The sequence below is a fragment of the Chelonia mydas genome, chromosome 5 (genome assembly GCF_015237465.2).
Source record: "Chelonia mydas isolate rCheMyd1 chromosome 5, rCheMyd1.pri.v2, whole genome shotgun sequence".
NCBI lineage: Eukaryota > Metazoa > Chordata > Testudines > Cheloniidae > Chelonia > Chelonia mydas.
The window spans coordinates 97,838,564-97,851,103 of record NC_051245.2 but is presented as its reverse complement, the minus strand read 5'-3'; the positions used below and the strand labels follow the sequence as shown (position 1 = coordinate 97,851,103).

Genomic DNA, 12,540 nt, shown 5'->3' with positions numbered 1-12,540 from the left:
TGCAAAACCTGCAGACACATTTCCACTGCTACAATGATCAACACTCCCCACAACACACCTTTCAGGATTCATAGGTCATCCAGTGCACTAAATGCCCCAATAACAACTATGTGGGTGAAATCAGACAATCACTATGCTCTTGAATGAACTCTCACAGGAAAATGATTACCTGTGGGTGAATACTTTTCACAAAGGGATCACTGTCTATCTGAGCTATCATTTCTCATCCTCAAAAGAAACCTGCACAACACTTTCAAAAGATGAGCCTGGGAGCTTAAATTCATAACTTTGCTAGATACTAAAAATCATGGAGGGAATAGGAGACACTGGATTTATGGCTTATTACAACAATTTATAAACCACTAACAAGCTTCCCCTCCTCCCTTCCTTTCCCTATGACTGGAGGGGTATTAATGGACCACTTCACCTTGAAAGTCCCTTGACATATATATTACCTAGTTATGCTAAACAATGTGTTCCACCTTGTATTTAGCTGTGACACTCTGAGTAGGTTTCCCAGACCTGAAGAAGAGCTCTGTGTAGCTCCAAAGCTTGTCTGTCTCACCAACAGAAGTTGGTCCAATAAAAATATATTATTACCAGATAGTTAAAATAAGTTAGAGATTAAGCAATTTGTCTAAGGTTGCACAGTGAGTAGTAGGCAGTTCTGAGTATAAACTACAAATTCTAACTACCAGTCCCTTGCTTTAAGGATTAAACCACATTATCTTCCATATGAATAAAAAACATAAAACATATTCATATCTATTGTAGCCCCTCTAAAGGCTGCTCTAGTTTAGGGTTTTGTTTTGTTTTTGTTTTTTTTAACAGGGACAATGGCTTGAAAGCTATTGAGAACCTGATGCAGAAGAAGGGAAAGTTTGACTACATACTACTAGAAACCACTGGATTGGCAGATCCAGGTAGATAATATATAGTCATATAGCCATGGTGAATATCCTGTTTTTGTAAGAAGGTTAGAAATCATTTTTTATTTGCTTGCATAGTATGCATTTTTATTTCGAACGTGTGATAGTGTGGTATGTTTTCACATACTTGACTGCAATACAAATTATGACATTGGATCAGTTAAAAATTTTGTTGCACAAGCCAGAATAGTATCCAACGCTCTCTCCTGCAGCAGTATGGGCTCTGAAGGCTAAAAGGAGTGGAAAAAATGATAAAATATTTTTCAGTGTGGCTCAGAATATGCAGGCAGCAAATATCAGACATGGCAGTGAAAAGTGTGGTATAAAAACTGATGGCTCTGAGTAAGGAGGTGCTATTTTTATGAAGCACTTTTCAGATTATAATTATGCTTTGATTATATAAATTATGTACATGTATTATGGGGATCGTCAATGATGGACTTGTATTTTGTTAAGGCACAGAGCATACTGTGAAATAGGCAAATGTATTATCTAAATGTGTGAATCAGATGAATATACAGAAACTTCCAGTTTGCAGCTGGTAGCACAGAGTTAAATATTGCTGAATTTATAGACAATCTCTCATGCTGTATGTACATATATAATTAATTATTTATTTTTTCCAGTCCAGTAATAAAAGAAGTCAGTGATTCAGTGGGTGATGTTTACATTTTAGTATACAAAAATGACATGTATATGTTTTTAAAATTAAGGAAAGCTATCTTAAAACAGTCTGCCTTGACCTCTGTTAATTAAAAACCTGTTGTTAGCCAAGAAAGTGAAGGAAATTCTTATTTCCCATTTAGGAGACTGACACTCTTCAGTTCAAAGCTAAATAATTGTCATGGTAAAGTAATTTTCTTTAAAAGAAAGGACATTGATTCAGCCCCTGTTACACACACATCCTATTTCAGTCAAATTGGAAAACTATTAAGGTTTTAGGGGGGAAAAAATCAATAGATATCAGGAAACCATTAAATCTTGTGGCCCTTGCTATATCTTGCATGAGTAATCACCGTAAACAGCTGACAGGTATTTCATAGTTGACAGAAAGTGATGCTTGGGGGACCACATCTTGTCAGTTCAGTTGGATGGCTTTAGACATTGGAATGAGTTCCGTTATCATTCGTTTTCCCTATATGTTTCATTCTTTTAGACAGCCCTGTCACTAACTAGAGCCATGATGCTTTGAAAAATAAAATACTTTCTATTGCTGTCAGCTTCTCCTCTTCATGTTGTGGCACTGTTACATGTTAAATCAGTTCGTGTCAAAACAAATTATGATGTCTTATTTATAAATATATAACATTTATCCTGAAGACACTAGACTCCTTTTTGTACTGGGGCTTTTCGGGAATAACCATGAATATTATACCCCTCTACCTTTTCCTCTCAGAGTAGATATCTTTTGCGAAGGCATTGACTTGTTAAATTTTATTGGCTGATCTTAGTCCACATGTTTTCAGAACTGCTTTTTATGCACAGGTTGACATATTATTTCAGAGACACATGTAATGCCTACCCTTCCACGATTATTTTTTTTCTTCAAGGAAATGAAAATACTTTGTATTTAAATAGCACCTTTTTCTTTCAAGAATCCCATAGTGCTTTACAGAGTGAGGGATCAATTCTCCACTGATTCGTGTAGTCATTTACTTCTCCAATGTGAATATGAAATGCTGCCAAGTCAGAATTCTCCACTCACACCATTGTATGCTTTGCAGAGGTATAAACGACCAAACAAGGTGCAAGGCAATAGATAATCTAGCTCTTGTAATTGTAGTACTCTACCTATCTCTGCAGAGCATCCTCTTCTGGGGTGGAAATATCAACAGCTAATTTATTCCAGCGACATGATGTGTACACACATATGTGAAAGGAAATATGAAAAATGCCATATCCAACATAAACTACTGTGGGAATATAAATGAATATAAATATAAACCTGAGTTAGAATTGGGCCAGGCCACTAGTGCTAACACCTTTACTCTTACAAAAAGTACCTTAGATATTTAATACAGCGTTTTTTTCATTTCAATGTTTAACCATCAGTAATGAAGCAAAATGTATCATTATTAAATATTGAAATTGAAGACTTCAGAAAAACTATAGTGTTTGGTATCAATTCAACAAAATATTACTAGTTCAAAGGAAAGCTTTAATGTTCAATAAATAAACATTTTGTTTAATATTGATTTTATAATTAACAGTTATAAAATCAACTTGGAAACCAGTTCATTCTCTTCCAAAGGAGTTTCACAAATGACATTTCAGAAAGATACTTGGTTCCAGTACCAGGCTCAGAAATAATACCAAATTTAATTATTTTTTTAAAATTACTAATGGTGTCAAAAATTCTTATTCTGTTAACTTACATATTGAGGAAGAAATGGATGCAGCTTTTCTGAAGTGCTGTCAGCCTCCAGAATTTTTTCTTGGTCATGCCTTGTCTGTACCTGGAAAGTGCACTGGTGTAATGAAATCAATTTAAAAATGGATGTAGTGAAACCAGTGCAAACCTCTAGTGTAGACGCACTAAACTGGTTAGTCTTGCTTGTATCAATTAAGCTTCAGTTACCAATTTAAGAAACATTGATATGAACTAGTATTAACTGGTTTAAATGCATCTAAATTGATTTTATTAAACTGCTGCACTTTTCTAGTATGGAACCCAGTGTGCTGTATTGGGTTATTTTCATCTGTGTCCCACACTGCTTTCTCACATGAGGAACTGGGCAGGGTATTGGGGGAAAAAAGAAGTCCTGATCCAACCTTTTTTCCTCCCACCATAAATCCCTCCTTTCTCTCTGCTACTACATAGAGGGAGTACCTGAAATTTAGAGTAGATAAGATCACCCAGGGATAGCAGGGAACCAATGACAGTACCCTAGAAAACGGGATTCAGTAGATAAAGGATCAGGGAAAAGGAGCAACAAGGCAAGCTGATGATACATGCATGGTTGGAGAGGTAAGAGAGCAGAATCATGAAAGTGTAGTCAGGAGTGTGAGCAGAGAAGAGGAAGAAGTGTAGAAAATAGTGTGGAGGTTGAGGAGGATGAGCACAAGCCCTTACTTTGAACAAAAGGATGGATCAGTTTTAGTGAAATGGCAGAGGTGCAAGGGGGAAAAAAAACACAGAAGAAGAGAACTATAAAGAATTTGGAATTAAGAAATGTGGTTGCTGACATGGTGGTAGAGTCATGTTGAGGGGTTTCTTTTGTTTTGAATTTTTTTATTTTTATGATGTACCTGTTAGAGCTCACACAACTTAGATGTTGCTATCACTGCTTTCAGGACTTACAGCATCATCATTGCACCAAATGTATGGTTGGAGAACCAACATTTTTAATACTTAATTTCGTGTTCTTCTGGCATCAGGGGGAAAGTTGAAGAGTAGCAACTTCGAACAGGTGTGATTTTAAAAACTGCTTAGAGATGAGTGTTTTCTGGTACATCATCCATCTTGCAACTAAATGTCTTGCTTGTTAGGTGCTGTGGCATCCATGTTTTGGGTTGATGCTGAACTAGGAAGTGACATATATCTTGATGGTAAGAAAAAGTGTGTGTTTGTTTTCTATAATACTTGTGAGGGGTTTCTCCCACTTCAGTGAGCGTTATTTGGACAATTTATTTTCAAGAAGTAAACAAGTAGCTTGATTGCAGAGGCATGAGTGAAAACTTATTTGCTAGTATTTATGTAGGGGTGACTTCGTGTTCATTATTTTCTCAATGATATATATTTAAACCTGAACCTTGTTACTTATCTATACATCCCATCTTTGGTTGGTTTGTTTTTTCCCTCCTCTCAATCTCTTTCTTTAGCACTCTTGTTCTCTGTCCCCCTTTCTTTCTCTTGTACCAATTGGTTTGTTCCCCTGCAGTCTCCTGAGGCCCATTGGAGTGGTAAGCCTCTCAAAAATATTCAGTGTATTGTAGTTGGGCTTATTTTGTTAACATTTTTTTACTTATTATCTCAACATTCTTCTTAAAAAAATATATATTTCTTTTGGCCAGTCTGAGAGAGCCTGTCTGCTCAATAACATAGGCCACCAAGAACACATTGCCTGTCGTTCTCTTGTCTCTTAACTGACTCACCCATTTAATACTGATTCAAATGCATAGTTTGGTCCTCTGTGGAATTGGTCCAAGATACATGAGGGACCACCTCACCTTCTGTTCTTGTTTAACTCCTTTGCTAGCTATGTTCCACTGACAAACTTGAGTGAAGCTTGTGTGTGACAGGAGATGGTTCTCTTGGCGAGTGGCTGTGTATCTGGAAGTTGCTCCCAGAAATGATCAGAGTGACATGCTCCTCAATTCCTTCAGAATACTACTCCTATAACAACACCACCACCACACCTTTCCCTACATCCAGCCCCTGCAGACAGGAACAAGGAGAAAGATGCATCTGTCTTATATGTTCACCTCACCATTTTGGTAGGCACTCACATACCACAGTGATGAGCGCCATATAAGAACCTAGATAATTAGGAAACAATTATATTTTCAGCCAGATTGGTGAAAGTTTTGTGAGGTTATAAGTAAATGAAAGTGGGATTAGAATAAAAACTCTTGTGTAACCTTAACTATTGAGGTTGCTGCTGCCCCTGTAATTATTCAAGACGCTAACGTACTCTTAGCAGTTTTCAGTTTATTTCTTAATCAGTACTCTTCATTCTAGACGTAACTTACAAACTTTTCCCTCCCAGGTATTGTATCTGTTGTTGATGCCAAGTATGGACTTCAGGTAAGATAGTAATATTTAAAAAAATACTGTAAACCAAAAGAGTAGATAGAAGTGATGGTCTTTTACATGTTTTGTTTAAGGATTAACTTCTAATATTAATTTCTAATTCTTGGGGTGCATGAAGCTGTGTTGCAATTGCAGTTCCATAACAAATTGCAGCATTGTTTCATCCAGATAATCCAAGGGTGTTATAAAGCCTCTTCTTTCCTTTAATGTAATGCTTTTTAGGTGAACAAGAAGTAGTCTTACACAGTAGTTCGCAAGCTGTTGTCTGCAGAGCACTTCTCTGCTGAGAATTGTTAGGTCAGGTGGTACTTGTTCCTCTTAGTCTCTAGCAGTTTATACAGATACCCAGGCTCTTAATTGCAAACCGGAACTTAGATTACTGTAAAATTGGCTGGAAAGATGAAGATTCCCTCTTTGGTCCCCACGAACAATCGGTGCTACTTTTAAAGGAAAGAGGAGCTGATCTCAGGGACTGGAATAGGCAGTCATCAGCAGGATTAGAACTGCTATTAGAAAAAGAGTATGTAGGGGAATGGGAAGAAGAGAACGAGGCAGTATGTACAAAGGTGAAGAGAGCCAGGAGGCCAGACATATATTCAGTTTAAAGGAGGACCATACAGCAAGGAAGTGGAGGAGGAGAGGACCAGGTGGCAGGCAAACATGTATGTGTGGGGAGAGAGGACCAGAGGAGAGGGGAAAGGGAACTGAAATGAGAACAGTAGGTACTATGACTACTTTCAAAAAGGCTAAAACTTTTTGGATAAAGAGAGCTAAAAATACAAGTTTTCAATTTTAGACAATTAGCGTACTTGTCACAGGGATATTGTGAGATGGAGTGAAATGAGAGGTGGCCCACAATTATCATAAATGAAACCAAGTGCAATTAAAATGTGATCAACACTATGAAAATGTTTGTTTCCCTGATTTTAACATCTAGATACTTTCTCTGTTTTTAAGCATGCTTAATGTTTTAGGTAAACTGAAGGATAGTGTTTAAAGAGAAATAAAAATATTAAGAGATCATTCTTTCATTGATATCCTTGTTTGCTCTATGCTCCTTAGGGTTTTATGTCTACATTTTTGTGACCTTTGAGTGTTTTTTATTAATATTCCAAAATCTGGTTAGAAAGGGTCTAATATGGACAAAGCATGTGTCCGGGAGACAAATATGAAACGTTGAGGTAAAACAATGGAAAAAAACTATGATAAAATGTACTAGCAGTAAAGTTTACGAAATTCTATGGAAGTTTTTTTCAGTGCTTTCAAAATAAATTGGTGAGGGAGAATGTAGAACAGTGGAAATCAAAATAAAATTGCAAAGAATTGGCAAAATAGCTAGAGTGCTTAAACTTTTAACACTATCCATAAAGGATTAATTAAAGCATGCCATTTGTCATTAGTTCTATTTTCTGGATAGCTTCAAGAATAGTGAGGCATCAGAAGGAGGGAAGTTGGAAACTTGTTTTAAACATTCCTAATATTAGATACATTTTACTCAAGGGAGTTAGAGGTACCCAGAGTGGAAGTTTATAATCTCTCTGATAATTCAGATAGAGAATTCTAGGTGACCAGAAGCTCTTGCACATCATATCCTGTTTCAGTAAGGCGCAGTGTTCAGGACACTATCTTTAGATTGCGTTGCATTGCAAAAGTGTTTTATTATCCAAATAGAATAATGTAAAGCACTATAAATGTTATACATCTTCAAAAGCCTTTATGCACACTAGCCAGTTAATCTTTATAACATCGCTATGAGATAAGTTTTAGTCTTTTTACTAAAGAAGAAACTGAGACAGAGAGATCATGTGATTTGCCCAAGGCCATACAAGAAGTGGCAGAGCAAAGATTAGTACCTTTTGACTCCCACACTTGTTTTCAATCCATTATGCTGGACGTTTCATTACTTGCAAAATGCTGATTTTTGGTTTATATTGAAGCAAAACTAATTTCATTGCACAGAGCAGGGTCATGTATATACCTGAATACTATAATTGTTCAATTTCTGGTTTTGGTGCATGTTCTTACATTTGTTGAGTACAGTGCTAACAACAGTAAGAAATTTTGAAATAATACGTAGTAAATGTTTAACATCTCTGCTAGCCTGTAGAAACCTCTTACATTATTAAAGCAATAAACCAGCGCAAAACTGACATACTCTCAGGATAATAGAAACTTTAAATTTTCTCAGTCATACGCCAGATAAATAACTTTTGCTTTGTACAAAGAATTTGCTAAGTTGTCCATTTCTTTTGGTTGCTAAGCCTGACCTCAGCAGCTATTTGTGATTCAAAGAATTCTGAGGGCAATACAAGTAATGACACTGGGATAATAGGCAGCAATTTAAGGGTGTCATGCTTCACAGACCCAACCCATCACAAGCAGAGCTAAGAAATAGTGCCCTGTGGCCAGCCAGCCAAATTGAAACTGAAGTGGTAATTGATATCATGGACTATCACTCTAATGGGATTGTCACTGAGCAATCTGAAATATTCATTTTTTAATCATGGGCAAACGATTGGACAACTTGAAATGACAGTTCTCTACTCTCAAGACCTGACACTCAGGCCACTGACATTGCTCTTTTCAGAGCTACAAATCTGACAGCATTTAATGCAATACAATCGATGAGTAGCGAGTTACAGAGAAAAGGTCAGAAGAGAGGTTTCATTCTAGTCCTCCTGTTATTGCACAACCTGTTTAAACAGTTCAGTTAGAAACAGTTTTGACTTAAAAAAAAAAAAAAAAGCTAGGAAAAAATAGACTGACATTATCGAATGGGATTTTTTTAGGACCAAGTCATTTTAGATGTCTAACCAATCTATTTGAAAGAGTAGTTTATTTTTTTTAAATTGATTTGCATGCCGTGGAATTTATTTCCACCTTAAATCAGCAGTATTTTAAAACCAAATCAATTTTAAAATAATATAGGCGATTGTTGGGTCAGCTGAGAGCACAGATAATGGGATAATCAAAATCCTGTGTAACTATCACAGGCTCATCAGACATGAACTCTTGTGCATCCCAATCCTTTGAAACAGAAATTATGACAGGTTTCCTGGGTGATGGTGGCTGACTCATGCAGACCTGGGGCAAAAGTTAAAGATATAACTTGTCAACTGATAAGCAAAATTTGATTAAAACAAAAAAGTAAAGTGGTAGATGCTAATGCATGATTGCCCCAAACTAGTTTAATAACCCTTAGACACCTTGCAGTTACCTAGATAACTAACTTACTGTTTGTTTGAAATATACATTATTACTCTTTCTCTTTAGCTTTTGATCTTAAAATACCTATTTTTTTCTCTGTAAGCTAACACACAACATGGATTCTAATGCTTTTTTTCTCACAATAAACCTAAACATTTAAACAAAAACTGTCAAAGCTCAGCATTCTACAGCAATCCTATGATAAAAAACAGATTTGAACTTCCAGAAAGGGTGGATGTATATTTTTTACCATCACGTTGTTTATATAAATAATAAAGATGAGCCGGGGCATACAAATACTCTAGATATCATCCCCCTTAATTTCTTGACTAATGTATCTAAAACTGATTTTTACCTTGATTTTGATGTATGTTTAAATGGGTATTTGTTACATGAATACTCTTGATGTAATAATTGTTTTTAATCTTTGTTCAGCATTTGACAGAGGAAAAACCTGATGGCCTTATCAATGAAGCAACTAGGTATCAGTATAAAAACTATTAATGTAAAATTGGTAAAAGTTAGCAACTTCAGTGTTTAAATGTTCATAGGAACTGAAAGTCATCCCAGTGGGCCTGCGCAGGGTCGTTTGTTCACTGTCAACTTAAGATCTAGAGACAAGGTGGGTGAGGCAGTATCTTTTATTGGGCTAGCTTCTGATGGTGAGAGACACAAACGTTCGAGCTTACACGGTATGTTTCCTAGATCTTGAAGAAGGGCTCTGTTTAAGCTCAAAAGCTTGTGTGTCTCACCAATGGAAGTTGGTCCGTGAAAGATATACCTCACCCACCTTGTCTCTCTAATATCCTGGGACCAACATAGCTACAAAAACACTGCATGTGGCTTAAGATCTAGTCAGTTTGTTTAAAAAACCCAAACAACCTCTGCTCTCCTGGACCCCCCCTCCCCCCCCAAAAAGTAGTTTCAAGTGCTGCACCTGCGCTTTAGTTCCCCTTCCAGCATCTGTATTTTACAATCTCTTCTTCTTCTTCTTCTTTTTTTAAGTTCCATATAAATGGCAGGGGGAAACTGCCTACATAGTTAAATATGCTATATACAAAGTTTTGTCAGATGCCCATAGTAAACTGAAAAGTAGAGAAATATTCTTCTTTATTTTCAGTTAAAAGAATTGATAGTACCAATAGGAGGTTTACTTTAAAAACAGCTTTAGAATTTTTTAGTGTCGCTTATTATCTTGAATTCAGACTGTAAGAGGGACTAAGTGGTTCATAGATTGCCTATCCCACAGTACTGGGGATCTAAAAGATCACAGTTTAATCCTCTACACTGGAGTGAGCGTTACTCTGCATAGCCTCATCTGCCGTTGCTTTTTTCTTGTAACATACCAGTGTAGTTCCAGTAGTGGTGGTAAGAGTGGGATCACTAGTGTAGACAGGCCACTGGTATTTTAATCACTATCTAATCTTGACCTGCTTTGCACAGGGTCAGACAACATGGTGATTAAAAAGTTTATGATCTGACTTTGGTGGTGATATCATCAGTAGGAAATTTGGGGGGGAAAATGATAGTGCATTCATAGTTCATGAAGAGTAAGATACATACAGAATTTACGAGTACAATGTTAATGAAAAAAGCTTTGTCCTTAACACTGTAATTTTAAAATAAATTGTTTTAATGTAATAATTTTACAAAGAAGTTGCAAGAAATGTTTTTAGTAGCGGAACACTCCCTAATCCTATCAACAATGCAGTATATCAGAAAGTGTTATGTGGTCCGACTGATATATTGATTGGTCTCCTAATTCAGTGCAGACTTTCTTGCTTTGATCATGATACACAGTTTTGTTGAGCACATGGGAAGTGTGGTAACTTTGCATTGTGGAAAATGAATTTATGTATTTTAGTCTTCTCTTTTATTTTGTCTTCCTGTGTAGGCAGGTTGCACTAGCTGATCTAATAATCATCAATAAAACAGATTTGATTTCACAAGAAGAACTGAATAAAATAAGAACAGCTGTCAGGTATGAAACTTATAGTATGAATAAGTTATACTGACTGACAGTTTTTTGTTTATATATAGACTTCTGTTTGTTATGACTGGCACAGGGATTGGAGATTGCATGATTACCATGACACAAATTATTTGCTCACAGGAGAGAGATTAAATAGTGTTCCGATACAGTTATGTACTTCCACAAATCTTGGTTTTTTGCATGTGGTGATTTCTGTGCACCATCCTTATCTACATGCATCTGAAGAAGTGGGTATTCAGCCCCGAAAGCTTATGCTCCAATACGTCTGTTAGTCTATAAAGTGCCACAGGACTCTCTGCCATTCTTATCTAGTAACCGTATAACCCCTTTTTAACTTTTCAGACTTCATATTTTTGTATCAATGCTTAAATATTTCTAAAGATACCTCCCCAGATATCTATTAATTATTTTTAAAGGTAAGGAGGATGCAGAATAATTTATCATTTGTGAGTAAATGAACAAATAATCTGGACAAGATTAGTGGTTAGAGGTGTAGGCAAAAATGTCTTCTGCTGCCACCACAATATCCCCACATCCTGTGAGAGGAACGAAAAAACACACACCAAAAACTGAGTTTGAAAAAGTATTTTCCCATTTCACTGCTTTAACAAAATGTCCTAAATAAAAGTAAAAATGTTTAGGCTCACCAACAAGTATAAACTGGGGGGAATTTTGCTTGAATAAAATCTGTCCTCTGTAACAGTAGTCCTCTGTTGTCATGGATAGTGAATCTCCTGGCAAGCTGAGAGAGAAATAAAAATGGAGATTGCTATGGGGTTGTACAACAATTTAATAAGATTTGGATTATTACTCAGGAGTTCCTGGTTCTCATTTTCCTGCTTTGTTCACTACATTATGGAATTCAGTTTTTATTCACATCTAATTTCTCCTTTTTCCCCCCCCCCCCACCCTTTTTCAGGTCAATAAATGGGCTTGTCAAAATTTTAGAAACTCAGAGATCAAGGTAATATTTAGTGTGGGGCAGTATCACTTGCTGCCACTTCTATTTCTGTTGTGACAAGTTGCTATATATTTTTTAGTCCTGTTCGTTTTAAAAGAAAACTATTTAAATAACTCCTTGCCTATTTTACTGTCGTCACTTTAGATTAAAACTAACACTTAAAAAAAAAAAAAGTCTTATGCTGTTTGCTTTCTCTTCATGTTTTTTCAGCTTAGAAATTGAAAATATACTCTCAGTTTCCAGTTAGTCAATTCCAGACTTTGTAAGGTTTAAATGCATACATTCAACGAAAATTAGGAGTTTTTAATCAGAATTGGAATACTAAAAAAAATAAAATCCTTATTATACTTGTATTGGGTTTAGATTTTGCAAAAACTTAATTAAATTTTGGGCTAAATTTGACCCGACAGTGGCTTTCAGTTATTGAGACTGCACTAACAATGCCACTGGAGGAGCATTACTGGTTGGAAAAGTGCTAGGGTAGACACAGCCAAGATGGCTCTGATACATTGCAGCTGTCATAAATATAAAAGGAAGGGTAACCACCTTTCTGTATACAGTGCTATAAAATCCCTCCTGGCCAGAGGCAAAGTCCTTTCACCTGTAAAGGGTTAAGAAGCTACGGTAACCTTGCTGGCACCTGACCCAAAATGACCAATGAGGGGACAAGATACTTTCAAATCTGGAGGGGGGACAA

At 36.3% G+C, this 12,540-nt stretch overlaps 1 protein-coding gene across 1 annotated transcript in view; it reads left to right on the top strand.

Annotated features, from left to right (window-relative positions):
- Positions 1-12,540, top strand: part of CBWD1 (COBW domain containing 1) — a 43,591-nt gene that overhangs the window by 7,433 nt on the left and 23,618 nt on the right. Inside the window, 6 exon segments of the mRNA XM_007065575.4 lie at positions 832-923; positions 4,419-4,478; positions 5,639-5,676; positions 9,325-9,371; positions 10,784-10,870; positions 11,802-11,846. Coding sequence (XP_007065637.3) covers positions 832-923; positions 4,419-4,478; positions 5,639-5,676; positions 9,325-9,371; positions 10,784-10,870; positions 11,802-11,846 — 369 coding nt within the window.